The sequence below is a fragment of the Erythranthe guttata genome, chromosome 6 (genome assembly GCF_056151865.1).
Source record: "Erythranthe guttata isolate IM_541 chromosome 6, IM_541, whole genome shotgun sequence".
Taxonomy (NCBI): domain Eukaryota; kingdom Viridiplantae; phylum Streptophyta; class Magnoliopsida; order Lamiales; family Phrymaceae; genus Erythranthe; species Erythranthe guttata.
In genome coordinates, this window is record NC_142538.1 from 8,562,400 (window position 1) to 8,576,601 (window position 14,202).

General features: G+C 34.0%; 2 protein-coding genes, 1 non-coding gene and 1 pseudogene across 3 annotated transcripts; 1 reads left to right on the top strand and 3 right to left on the bottom strand.

Annotated features, from left to right (window-relative positions):
* Nucleotides 1-255: 255 nt before the first annotated feature.
* LOC105960444 (18.2 kDa class I heat shock protein) lies at nucleotides 256-882 on the bottom strand. Its single transcript, XM_012984617.2, has one exon. It carries the CDS (start codon nucleotides 824-826, stop codon nucleotides 371-373), a length of 456 nt encoding a protein of 151 aa, XP_012840071.1. The 5' UTR covers nucleotides 827-882; the 3' UTR covers nucleotides 256-370.
* A 7,273-nt stretch (nucleotides 883-8,155) lies between these two features.
* On the bottom strand, nucleotides 8,156-8,272 carry LOC148770085 (U5 spliceosomal RNA). Its single transcript, XR_016031940.1, has one exon. It is a non-coding gene; the product is annotated as a U5 spliceosomal RNA (small nuclear RNA).
* Nucleotides 8,273-8,462: 190 nt separating this feature from the next.
* LOC148770086 (auxin-responsive protein SAUR20-like) lies at nucleotides 8,463-9,071 on the bottom strand (annotated as a pseudogene).
* Nucleotides 9,072-12,154: 3,083 nt separating this feature from the next.
* Nucleotides 12,155-12,682, top strand: LOC148770087 (auxin-responsive protein SAUR21-like). Its single transcript, XM_088819817.1, has one exon. It carries the CDS (start codon nucleotides 12,237-12,239, stop codon nucleotides 12,501-12,503), a length of 267 nt encoding a protein of 88 aa, XP_088675943.1. The 5' UTR covers nucleotides 12,155-12,236; the 3' UTR covers nucleotides 12,504-12,682.
* The last annotated feature ends 1,520 nt before the right edge of the window (nucleotides 12,683-14,202 follow it).

A 14,202-nucleotide genomic window follows, 5' to 3' on the forward strand; every position in this document is an offset into this window, starting at 1 on the left:
TTTTACATATTTTCATACTCTTATCTCTTGATGCGGGTTTAACTTTCCATATATTTTCTAGTGATGAGTTGAAAGTTAGGTTTTCATTTCAATGTTTGCAACTGGAATGGTACGTTGTAACCGTTCCGCTAAATCCTTGTGATTGTTTAGTGTTTATACGATTTCCGGTCTTCTCAAACATTGTAATTAAAACGTGAATAGCACGGAGAATAAATGAGATAACAATCAAATGATAAACTATAAAATGAATTAATGTAAAAGACAACCGTAATTTCTTATTTAAAACTTATTATACATATTGATATTCCACTTGGCATCAAAACAACTTTATTCATTACATCCAGAACTTGCTGCACAAAAAAATTCAAAGTTAACCAGAGATGTCAATGGCCTTGACCTCAGGTTTTTTCACCTCCTCTTTTAGCACAGTCACAGTCAGCACCCCATTCTCCATAGCCGCCTTCACCTCCTCCAATTTTGCATTCTCCGGCAGCCTGAATCTGCGGATGAACTTGCCAGAGCTCCTCTCGATGCGGTGCCACTTGTCGTTCTTCTCCTCTTTCTCCTTGCTTCTCTCTCCGCTGATCTGAAGAATATTCCCGTCTTCAACCTCAACCTTCACTTCCTCTTTCTTCAATCCAGGAACATCCACTTTAAACAAGTGTGCCTCCGGCGTCTCTTTCCAATCGATCCGAGCATTGGCCACGGCGGTTGTTTCTCCGGCGGAGGAGAATGGGAAGCCCTGAAATGGATCCCAAACATCCAATGAAAATGGATCAAACGCGTTGCTCCGGCGGTTGCCAAAGAAGCTTGGTATCAGAGACATTTTATGCAAAAAATAATACTGTAAGATGAACTTCTTGATATTTCGTTTCTTATTTTCGATGGGAATTTGGTTTAAGGAGCTCGCGTATTTATATGGGTGATCAGACGATTCTTGCACATTCCTGAAATTTTGAGAGCAAAACAGATTTCGGTAAAATTAAAATTTCTGTACAATTCAAACATCTTCTAGAACATACTTGTTCTTTCCATGGGCCTTGACTTTATATTTTGGGCTCATTAGTGAAGAAATTGAGTTTATATATATAGTTAAGAAATAGTAATATATCCACCTCTTAAATTTTTCTTTGTGCTAACTTTTTAGAAATTTTATTTTCAATACCACCCTTATCTTAATTACCATAATTTGTTTCAAATATTCTTTTTTTCTCTATTTCTATAACAGTTATCAAATTCCTAAAAATGTGCTTCCAAATTCCAAACATTTACTACCAAATAAAAAAAAAAAAAGGGGAAATGGCAAAAATGGACATGACAGGGGATTTAAATGCACATTGGTCCACAAAAAAAAATAGTCTTTCAAATAAATTCATCCTCATGTCTTTAGTCTAGTCTGAAATATCAATGTTATCAGAACCGAACCGGACAAAAAATCGGATAGATTTTCGGGTCACGGTTGGACCGGTTCAACCGGGTTCGACCCAGGTTTTTTAATTTTTTTAATTTATTAATTTTTTTAATTATTGTATTAATTTTAAACTTTAAAAATACAGTATTCCTATATATCTTTTATATATTTTACATGTCTTTTCCATTTTAATATCATATGACATATATCTCACTTCATTTTGTTTTATTTATATTTTTATTAACATTTTTTATATCTCTCATTTGACATGTCTCTTTCTCTCTCTTCCCACTTTCTTTTTCCTTTCTCCTTCACGCAGCAGCCCCTCTCTCTCTCTCCTCTTCCTTTCTCTCTCCTCTGTAAATCTAAAAACCTTCCTTCTCTTCTTTTCTCTTCTTTTTTTCTCCTTTCTTTCTCCATTTCGGCCTCCGACCACTGAATTCAGCTCACCACCGCCCAGATTCGCCCACCTAATATAGTCTTTTCAATCGAGATCCGTCCACCTCCAGCCTCTGACCACCGGATTCAACCCACCGCCGCCCAGATCCGCCCACATAACAGCCTTTACGGCCGTGATCCATCCACCATATACTTTTTTTGATAAAAACCGGGGTCATTAACCGGTTCGCCAGTTTCCGGGTTTCGTTCATTTTGACCCCGGTTTTTAATTTCTCCGAGTTTGGAGTTCAAACCGGACCGCCTAATTGTTGGGTCTCGGTCGAACCGGTATGACCGGCCGGTCTGCTCCGGTTCCGATAACATTGTGAAATATCCTCCATAATATATTTTTTTATCAATTCCATCCATCATACTCTAACTTCCTTAATATTACATATTGACCCCGAATTTAAACAAATATATCACATTAACCCCCATTTTAATATTTTTTTGAAAAAATATATTTTTTTTCTAAACTTTTATTTCCTGCCAGATTCCGGTGTTGACCGGGCGGTTCTCCGGCGTTGAAGTTTTTTTTCTTTTTGAAAACTCTTATTTTTCTGAAATTTTTTTCTAGCTATTTTTTATTTTTATTTTTTTGAAATTTTTTTTTCTTAGAAAACAATATTTTAATTAATATTACTGTTTTGGCTGTTAAATTACTGTCTCATACAGTAATATTACTGTTTGGGACAGTAACATTATGAATATTATTTTCCCGAATAGTAATATTACTAATATTGCTGTCCCAAACAGTAATATTATTGCATGAGATAGTAATATTACGGTCGGAGACAGTAATATTACAGTCGAAGAAAAAAAAATTGCAGGTCAAGACGATAAAATTGATTAATACATTAATATTACTGTTGGAGACAGTAATTTAACAGCCAAGACAGTAATATTAATTAAAATAATTTTTCTTAAGAGAAAACAGAATTTCAGAAAAAACAAAAGGTCAATTAACAGTTAATTTATTGTCTCCGACAGTGAAATAACTGCTGGAAACAGTAATTTAGCATCCAAGACAGTAATATTAATTAAAAAAATTAAGAAAAAAAAAGGTCAATTAACAGTTAAATTACTATCTCCGACAGTTAAATAACTGTTGGAAACAGTAATTTAGCAGCCAAGTCAGTAACAGTAATTAAAATATTATTTTTAAGAAAAAAAAAATTGAAAAAAAAATGTCAACGGCGGTTGACCTATCGGAAAAAAATTTCAGAAAAAAAAAGTTTTCAAAAAAAAAAAGTCAACGCCGGAGACCGACGGTCTGTGGTGGTGGCCGGTCAAGATTGGGGTCAAAATTGGTTAATTGCTGAAATTGGGCTAAATTGAGGTGTAAATCATGAAATTTGAGTTGAATTGGGTTTCAAGGGATTGGGGTAATTTTGGTATATATAAAAGGGTTTTCCTTATTTGCAAATAAGTTTGAATGAACTGGAAATATTTGAAACACAAAAAATTTGGATGTCCCTTTTTTAATTAAGTGCCCTTGTGATGGACCTTTTTGAGATAAACCCAAAAACAAATTGATTTTTTTTTTCGGACTTTATTTAGCATTTTCATTATTATTTTTTATTTTTTACTATTTATTTAATAAAAAAATATTTTTTCAATTTTTTTAAAACAAAAAATTGATTTTTTTTCTCGACAGGTTTACGACGCCGGATATGACTATAGTTGAATATGACTACATGTGCCTATATTAACTGTATCATATTCTTTCTTTATATTGCAATTTTTTTACATTTTCAGCTTAAAAATTCCGATTATATACTGTAGTACAGTCATGTTTACCAAATTATATAAAACAACGAAGATTCCCTATTGCTTACAAAAACAATACAATCAACATCCACACAAAAAATTACAATTTGAATCTTGTTAGTACAAGTCCACTTCAAACGAGAAGATAGAACATATTCGAATATGACTACAATCATATTCAACAATAGTCATATTCGTATATGACTACAGTCATATTCGAATATTTGAATATGACTATAGTCATGTCGCTGCTGCTGTTCAGATCTGAAACTGTATTTTCAGATCTGGAGAAAAAATAAAACTCAAAATCAAAAAATACATAAAACGATAGAAAAAATAAAGAACGAGAGGGAGGGGAGTCGACGACAATGGCGGTGGCGGCGGTGGTGAACGTAAGAGAGAGTGAAAGAGGCGGCGACGGTGGCGGTGGTGAGCATATCAGAATTCTTTTTTTTTTTTTTTTTTTTTTTGAGAAATCGAAGATAACGAAAAAGAGAGAAAGAGCCTTACATGGAACGAAGGAGGCGGTGGTGGCGGCAACGAGCGGCGACGGTGGTGGTGGTGTACAGATCAATGTGGAGACGATGGTGTAAAGAGAAAAATCGAGAGAGAACACGGGAGAAAGAGATTGTTTAGGTGGAGACGAAAGAGGAAGCAGCGGCGGTGGTGGCGCGGCGGCGGCGGTAGTGGAGGTGGAGGAATGTTGGAATTTTTGGAAAGTTGAGGGATTTAGGTGGAGATGTGAAGAAGAGAGAAGATGAAAGTGGTAGAGGTGGGCAAATAATTAGGGTTATAGCAGTTGAGGTTATGCTTGTCTTCTCACACTAGTCTAGGGGGTTTCACTAATTAAGAATGAAATTTAGGTGTAGGCAAAAGTCTTTAAAAGTCAATTGAATTTAGTTCAAAATAATTTTTTTTAAAGTTAACAAATGCAATTTAATATTTTTACTAATATTTTTTTAGGATGTTTAGTGTCAAATATTTTTTTATTCATCAATCATTTTGAAACTATAAAGTGCAAAAATAAAAATACATTTCATATATCAACATATTTCAAAATTATATTTTTTTTATTAAAATAAAATATTTTACGAAAAAATTCATTCAACTATTCCGTTATCAAGTTATCTGAAAACCATATTTTCTTCCAAATATTTTCACCTCCTATTTTCAACCAGTCACCATAAAAGATCCATCAATCGAATATTTAGTGATAAAAGTTTTTTTTTTTTGTTAAGAAAATATAGTTTTTTTTTTAAATAATCTGGTGTAATTTTATTTTTTCGCACTTTGTCCACTCGAAATTAGGTTGGAAGTTCAAGAATATAACAATTTATTTTATGTTTTGCACCCAAAAAAAACACCAATGAAAAATGAATTTTACTTTATTATTCAATTCAGGGTGCATTATGGATAATTTATTGTGTTTTGAGGGTGCAAAGTGCTATTATTATTTTTCAAGAGTGCAAAGTGTCAAAATGGTATATTTTAAGGATGCAAAACGGGATTAAGCCATATATATATATATATATGGACAAATTCACTTCGCACCCTAAAACTTTTAAAAAAATTCACTTTCACCACTACAAATTAAAAAAAGAGACGGCCCCCCCTACAAAATATATTATGTTGCACTTTGCCCCATATCCAAACTTAAAAGATTTTGTTGAAAAATAGGAGTATACTCATCAATGCTTTTATCTCAAGTCAATTTGATATCCTTAACAAGTTTTGTAAAAATATCAAGATTTTCATCAATGTCGGAATAATTACATTTTTGGTCCCTATATTGTACACCAAAATTCATTTTAGTGCTTATATTCTTTTTGCCACAATTTTAGTCCTCAAATAAACTATTTTTTTCTTTACTTTCAGTCCACCGTTTAATTTTAGAGTTACTTTGGATGGAAAAAACACCTGTGGAGCACGTGACAATACACTTCAACCCCGCTTTTTACATATATAGTTTATTAAGCTCCAATTTCACATTATTCTTACAATTTCATCCAAATCCTAATGAAATTCAAAAAAAATCTATTAAAAGGGTGAAATGACAAAAATACTCTAGGAGGGTTTTTAGCAATTTATACATTATATTTTATTCACAAATGTTATTTATTTCTTAATTTTGTATTTTTTAACCCAAAACACTATAATGAATTTGACTATACCAATTTTTTAGATGTTTTTATATTTATAAATATTATTTAGTAATTATTAGAGAGAGAGAGAGAGAGAGAGAGAGAGAGAGAGAGAGAGAGAGAGAGAGAGAGAGAGAATTACACATGTACTGTAATTGAAGAAATATTGTTTTTAGTTGTGCATACAACGAAATCAATTTTGCCTAATTTTATAAGTATTATGTTAGTTTTTATTTCATGGTGAAAATATTTTATTATTCTTTAACAATTTTAAATAGTATTTCAATTTTTAAAAAATAAAATGAAAAATAAAAAAATCAACTAAAAATAAATAATAATTAAAAAAGGAAAAAAAGAAAAAAAAGAAAAAAAGGAAGAAAGTGTGATACATCATACATTGGTCTTCTTCCGCAGCAGCACCCTCACCCCACAACCAACAACCAAACTACACCACCGATGATCAGGGCCGGTCCGGCGTATTCGGGGGCAACGCCCGCAATTTTTTCCCCCATCTTAAGCTTAATGAAATAATATAAATAAATTATTTAACAAAAACCTTATAAATAGAAGTTGGAAAAAAATTAATGTCTAGATAAAAGACTTTTCTGCAAAGCAAATGTTAGAATTAAAAAAAAAAAAATTCATATGTATTTTTAAAATAAATTTATAAGAAAGAATAGAAGAGTAAATTCTTTTGAAAAAAATAGAAGAATATTTTTTTAAACAATATTGTAGATTTATATGCCTATAAATTCAGTTAATCCTAAGTTGTAACAGCTTGAGTTGTCGAAACAGTATTTAGTTACAACTATGAACTATAATTCTTGTGTTAACACAGTTATATTCTACTGAAAGCAGATAAAAGGATACAATTTTTGTGTTAACACAGTTATATTCTACTGAAAGCAGATAAAAGGACACAAGAATTAATGTGGTTCAGACACAGTTGTGTCCTACATCCACGTGGACCTCCAAACACGGTTTCACTAGTTCAAATTTACAGTGTACATTAATATGACTTATTAAAACAATTAAGACCCCCTCTTTAATTCATTATGCCGTTCTTGTACACAACTTGAATTTCGTGTCTCTTCCAACAGCAACTCCACACCGCGTACCTCGAACTGCTTTCAGAAACGCGGTTGATCTTCCTTGAGATCTTAACAGCAAATCTGTATCTGTTGACACATGCAACGATGGCACAATCCTGCTCAGCATATTCTTGGAGTATTAATTATTTAATTAAGTACTATTTAGTAAGTTAAATTCATCATGGATAAAATTAAATTTAAATGCTAGTTATTTAAGTACTAGCCATGTTCTGGAGAAGTTGCTTACGCTCAACTCCAAATTGTCTCTCTATAGAAATGGCAATTTACTTTATCGCCAAATCTCAATTTTTACAATTAGGACATATGTAAATTTGATTTATCTTTCTTAAAAAATAGCTACATAAATATATAAAATCACCTCCAAACTCAAGTTTTTATTAATTAGTCCAAATTTATTTTGGTGTTTCTATTTGATGGGTTCGATTTATAGGGACATAAAGATGTGGGAAGATTTGTTGGTTTGTTTTAATAAGACACGTGCAACGCACGTGCACCTGTCTAGTTTCTCAAAAGTTTCGATAATTTTGGTTTTCTGTTTCGCCTCAGCGAAACAAATAGTTTGAATAGTATAATGGCGATTCGAGAAATGCTTAGACGGTCTTTATCATGTGAAAGGAGATCAAATGAAGTTCCAAAGGGTCATTTAGCAGTTTATGTTGGGCAGAATGAGAAGAACTGCGTCTTGTTATTGCGTCATCATATTTGAACCATCCTTCTTTTCAAGAATTGCTATTTCAGGCTGAAGAAGAATCCAGATTCCATCATTCAATGGGTGGACTTACTATTCCTTGCAGTGAAGAGTCATTCATTCATCTCACCTCTCACTTGAGTAGAGCTTGATGTATATATGTACTATGATGTAGAAGAAAAACACACTTGATCGGTAGATTAGTTAGTCTAACATAACATAGACTTTTCATTTCTTTTTTATTTTTTTTTTATTTTTTTAATTTTCTTGTCTTGTAAAAATATGTTTCCTTGGACAAAATTAGAGTATGAATATTGCTGATCCATTTTAAGATGAAAAATCATCTGGTTTTGATTTGTTGCTACAAATTATTTATGGACTCAATAGTTTAAATATTTCTGTTTAGTTTGGTTTTTTGATCAGTTCTATTAGTGAGGACTTACATATATTATATACATTTAAGGACTATGATTGCAATATCTATGCCAACATGCTCAGCTCACACAAAATTACGCCAAAAGGAACATATGTTGTACTTGTCTCATCAATATAACAAACGATAGTATTTGATCAAGGACTAAACTGTTTTCATAATCAAGCTGTTTTCGGCTATGCTAAAAAGAGGCGTATGCTGCTTGAATTGCAGCGGAAACACGGTATTCTTTAGCAAAAGGCGAAAAAATAGTTCAATATGCTCTCAGTACTTGCTGAGTGAACTCGAACATATTACTGCCATTTCATTTATTCTCTGGCTATAAACTATTATTTGGTTGTTTTCCTATGGAATTCATTTTCCGAGCCAAAATAAAAGTATTGGCACTTAAATACTCTTCTGCAAATTCAAATGTTGGGGGTTGCCTTTTATATATCCTGACAAGTACAGTTTAGTAGCATATAACAAGTTTTCTTTTCTTGGTTGTGGGTAAAAATAATAGGCAATATATTCATGTATCAAAGTGGCTCAAAACTAATATACATTAAAATCTTCCATAGGTATTACGATTAATTTGTGCTGGAATACAATTTGTATCCGACAAGTATCTTCTGTCTTTACAAAATATGTAAAGAATCTAGCTAACAAAAGTTATATGTTCTAAGACCATGGACATATATTACGCTCTGCTCAAGCGAGATGTTAGATCAACGAATAAATCCTCACTGCAAGGAATAGTAAGTCCGCCCATTGGATGGTGGAATCCGAATTCTTCTTCAGCTTGACATAGTAATTCTTGAAATGAAGGATGATTCAAATATGATAATGGTATTACAAATCTCTTCTTTTCACTTTCTCCGATGTAAACAGCCAAATGTCCCTTTGGAACTTCAGTTGATCATTTTTCAGCCGATAAAGACCGCCTTAGTATTTTGTGAATAGCCATCGATTCTTTGTTAAACTAAATCTTTATGAAGCCGAAGATGAAAGAAAATTAAGGAATGTATGAGAGTTTTATGAAGCAAGTGAACTAGCTATGAGAAGTTGAAAGCTGGTTGTGAATTTAGATGTGTCGTATAAACATATATATAGATGAAGTTGTAAATCCTATACCCAAATTAGCTGGATTGAGTGGTGATGAAAATGCCAAAGGATAAGTGGTGGCTGGAGAAGTTAGAGAGACAAAAGCACATGAAGAATCACATGCTTTTGTCCATAAATTAGAGCAACATAATGAATTGGTTGTCAACTGTGAGGGACCTTATATCATTCCTAACACCACCAGCAAGAAAACGTCACATTGTCCCGCTGCATTGAATGGCCTAATTAGTAGATATATCGAAAAAATAGAGATGATGGTTCAAGGGGCCGTGTTGCCAGAGTTGGTAGGATACAACATCTTCTATCACATAAATTCTTGTAGGCTTGAATTCATTTCATTTTTTAAAGACAAATCCATGTGACTTCATATGCTTATTTCTTTTCGATTGTCATAGAGCAACCACATTTACGTTGACTATTAGAGAATATTATATTATAGAAATCTCCTAATATTAGGATTCTAGTATGATTCGGTTACCTAGATTAGTTAGGATTTAGTTACCTAGTCAAACTCTATTACCTTGCAATATTTCTCTATATATATTCCATGTAATCAACCCATAACACAATGGGGGTTTCTATTCTATTACGTATTATTATTTCTCTCTTTCTCCTATTCTATTATTCCTATATGGTATCAGAGCACCAGGTTTAGGTTTTTTTAACCTAGCCGCCTTCCTTCTCCATGGCGGTGATAACCTAGCCGCCTTTCTTCTCCATGGCGGTGACCACCCAATTTTCTCCCTCCCCCATATAGGAAGAATAGAATAGGAGAAAGAGAAAAATAATATTACGTAAAAGAAACCCCCATTGTGTTATGGGTTGATTACATGGAATATATATAGAGAAATATTGCAAGGTAATAGAGTTTGACTGGGTAACTAAATCCTAACTAATCTAGGTAACCGAATCATACTAGAATCCTAATATTACAAGAGTTCTATAATATAATATTCTCAATATTCTCTAAACACGCCCCCGCAGTCGAAACGTGACGAACGTGAAGACTGGACATTCACTTGCTAGCACGCTCCCGCAGTCGAAACGAATAAACTTCAAAACGAATAAACTTCAAACGTGAAGACTGGAAACTTCAAACGTGAAGACTGGAGAGAAACCGCGAAACACATCGCTAGAGAATTCCTCTGTTGAAATATCTGCCAAATTTAAAAATAATAATAATAATAATAATAATAATAACGGGTGAGAGAAAAATAAGAACTTCTTTTTTTTTTTTTTTTTTTTTTTTTTTTAATCGAGATAGAGAGAAGAGATGAGAGAGGGGTCGCCGGCCATGGAGAAGAAGAGAGGCAGCGGCTAGAGAAGAAGAAGAAGAAAAAGATAGAGAAGATACACCACCGAGAGAGGGAGAAAATTCGGTTTGGTGGTCGCCGACCATTGAGAAGAAGAGAAGCGGCGGCTAGGTTTTAGGCCATGGAGAAGAAGAAGAAGAAGAAGAAGATAGAAAAAGAAGAAGAATAAGATAGAAAAAGATAGAGAAGCACCACCGGGGGAGGGAGAAAATTCGGGTGGTGTTCATAAAAAGATAGATAGAAAAGAAAAAAAAATAAAGAAAAATATTAGAGTACCACCACCGGGGGAGGGAGAAAATTGGGTGGTCACCGCCATGGAGAAGAAAGGCGGCTAGGTTTTCACCGCCATGGAGAAGAAAGGCGGCTAGGTTAAAAAACCTAAACCTGGAGCTCTGATACCATATAGGAAGAATAGAATAGAAGAAGAAGAGAAATAATAATACGTAGAATAGAAACCCCCATTGTGAAGACTGGGGTTACATGGTATCAGAGCCAGGCCAAATGAAAGGTCCTGAGTTCGAATCCCACCGCCACCCAATTCAAATATTTCAAGTGCAAGGCTTCAAATGTAATTCGCCTGCACTTGAGGGGGCGTATTGGAGATATTAATATTAAATGATACATTTCACTAACAGCTTAAGCTTTTGGTTGAGATGGTCATTCAATATGGTATCAGAGCACCAGGTTTTTTAACCTAGCCGTCTTTCTTCTCTATGGCGGTGACCACCCGTTTTTCTCCCTCCCCCGGTGGTGGTACTCTTAATATTTTTCTTTTCTATCTTCTATGAACACCACCCGAATTTTTTCTCCCTCCCCCGGTGGTGCATCTTCTCTTTCTTCTTCTTCTTCTTCTTCTTCTTCTTCTTCTTCTTCTTCTTCTTCTTCTTCTTCTTCTTCTTCTTCTTCTTCTTCTTCTTCTTCTTCTTCTTCTTCTTCTTCTTCTTCTTCTTCTTCTCCATGGCCTAAAACCTAGCCGCCGCTTCTCTTCTTCTACATGGCCGGCGACCACCAAACCGAATTTTCTCCCTCTCTCGGTGGTTGGTGTATCTTCTCTATCTTTTTCTTCTTCTTCTTCTTCTTCTCCATGGCCTAAAACGTAGCCGCTGCCTCTCTTCTTCTCCATGGCCGGCGACCCCTCTCATATCTTCTCCCTCTCTCTCTCTCGATTCATACACACAAAAAAAAAAAAAAAAAAAAAAGAAAAAAAAAATCTTATTTTTCTTTATTATTACTATTATTATTTTTTTTTTAAATTTGGCAGATATTTCAACAGAGGAATTCTCTCTAGCGATGTGTTTCGCGGTTTCTGTCCAGTCTTCACGTTTGAAGTTTCCAGTCTTCACGTTTGAAGTTTATTCGTTCCGACTACGGGAGCGTGCTAGCAAGTGAATGTCCAGTCTTTACGTTCGTCACGTTTCGACTGCGGGGGCGTATTAGAGAATATTATATTATAGAAATCTCCTAATATTAGGATTCTAGTATGATTCGGTTACCTAGATTAGTTAGGATTTAGTTACCTAGTCAAACTCTATTACCTTGCAATATTTCTCTATATATATTCCATGTAATCAACCCATAACACAATGGGGTTTCTATTCTATTACGTATTATTATTTCTCTCTTTCTCCTATTCTATTATTCCTATATTGACCATGTTATGTCAATATAAGAATTCATCATTTCTTTCTATCCTATATATGCAACACCATTTCTTGGTTACAAACAACAACTCCTGATCAAAATACTCTTATCTTTCTCAGCTTTCACTCATTTCAAATACCTCTTTGTTTTTACTTGACCAAAGCGGAATTCACTTCACACAAACGAAGATGGCAATCCGCCAAATTTTGAGACGATCGTTATCCAACGACAGAAGTACAGCTGAAGTTCCAAAATGGCATTTGGCTGTTTATGTTGGAGAGGGCGAGAAAAAACGATTTGTAATTCCATTATCATACTTAAACCATCCTTTGTTTCAAGATTTGCTATTTCAGGCAGAAGAAGAATTCGGATTCCATCATCCAATGGGTGGTATCACAATTCCTTGCAGTGAAGATCTATTTATTGATTTAACCTCTCGTTTGAGCAAAACATGATCGATATACATGTTTAGGAGGATCACAATTTTGTAAAAATTAGTTCTTGTTTGTTCTCATTTTGTAGACAAATATGATAGTTTATCAAGAGAAGAAAAATGTATAGAAGCACAGAGTTAGAGTATAAAATCAATGAACCATTTTAAGAAGCAAAAGTATTGTGTGGTTTGAGTTGAAAATACTAATTCCATATGAACTCAACAGTACGTTCAAATCAATCTTTATTAACTTGCGTTTTTTTTTTTTATCTTATCAAGTAGGGGAATTTGACAACCACCCCGAACAGAGCATACAATATTCCCCGGGCATGGAATCAGCCATTACAGACGACCCAAAAGCGTTTGTTCTTACAGAGGTGTCTTTTGTTCGAACTCTCGAGATTCCATGGAAAATCCCATACGTACAGTTGTGGTAGCTGTAGATCTCAATCGATGCAATCGGAAGTAAAATTAATGCGGTAAAGTGATCTCGACTCAGAGTACAAGGGGTGGAAAATGGATTTTGCCTTACATTTTATCCACATGTTAAAAAATAATAATTTAATTTAATTACAAGCAAGCTTTAAATACATAATCATGAATCTTTCTACTTAACAATGACAAAATTAAACATGAATTATTGGGACCATGGTTCGCCGGAACGCAATGGGGACGGACCTCCTGTTCCGGATTCGGTTACGGAGAAGAATTGTATTGTGAAGTGGTCCCCATAGCAAAAGGTTCTGTCTAATTTTGCCGTTTGTGGATTTTGGATGCACAGTGGATGGAATTCGACGCTAGAGAGTATTTGCGAAGGAGTACCGATGATTTGTTCGCCTTTTTTAGGAAATCAAATGGTCAGTTCGAGGTATGTGGATGGTGCTTGGAAAACCGGGATTAAATTGGAGAAGTGTTGGATGGAGAGATGTGTGTCTTAAGGAGAAGATTGATGTTTGTGTGAACTCGGGTTGTTCTTCATGTGTGGCACTTGATGGTTTGGTTAATCTCATTTCATCTTTTGTTAATGGTCAACCACGTAAGACCAAATTAAGAAAAAAAATTTATGTTTGGATAATTACAATCACTCTTCTGAACTATGTATTGTTTTACATGTTCAGCCTAACATTATCGAATTTACCTATTGAAGGGAGTTTTTCGTAACACAATACGTAACTAAGAGATAGTTGTAATTATCCAAACAAGAGTCATTTTTTTCATAATTTAATTTAACCTCAAAGAAATAGTGGTAATTTGCCCGTAAAATAGCCATAATAAGTTCCCATTGTTTTAGATCTAAAGAAAATACCCCTACAACATATATGGCTTTAAGCGACGTAAGAAAACCGTCGGGAGTAGTTTTCCCGACCGTTTTAGACCGTCAGGAGACCGTCGAGAAAAAAGGCGTCGTATAAAGTTTCATGAGTAAAAAACCCGTCGGGAATGTTTTTTTCCGACCCTTAAATAACTGTAGGGAATACTTGTACATTTTTTAGAACTCTTCTTTTTCTGCCAATTGTAATCCAATTCCCTGAATCTTGTTGCCATCAATTGTTGAATATAAAAAATCGAAGACAACGAAAACTAACTGGCCAATACTAAATAAGTATTTACATCTTAAGATGCCAAATATATATTGCAAATTCCAAACATTTGCTGGTTTATCTAAATTTCCACAAAATATAGACAAACTTTAATAAAATTTGCAAGTGACCGTCATAAAT

Coding starts and splice junctions, on each gene's coding strand:
- LOC105960444 (XM_012984617.2), bottom strand. CDS start 826: ATGTCTCTGATACCAAGCTTCTTTGGCAACCGCCGGAGCAACGCGTTT.
- LOC148770087 (XM_088819817.1), top strand. CDS start 12,237: ATGGCAATCCGCCAAATTTTGAGACGATCGTTATCCAACGACAGAAGT.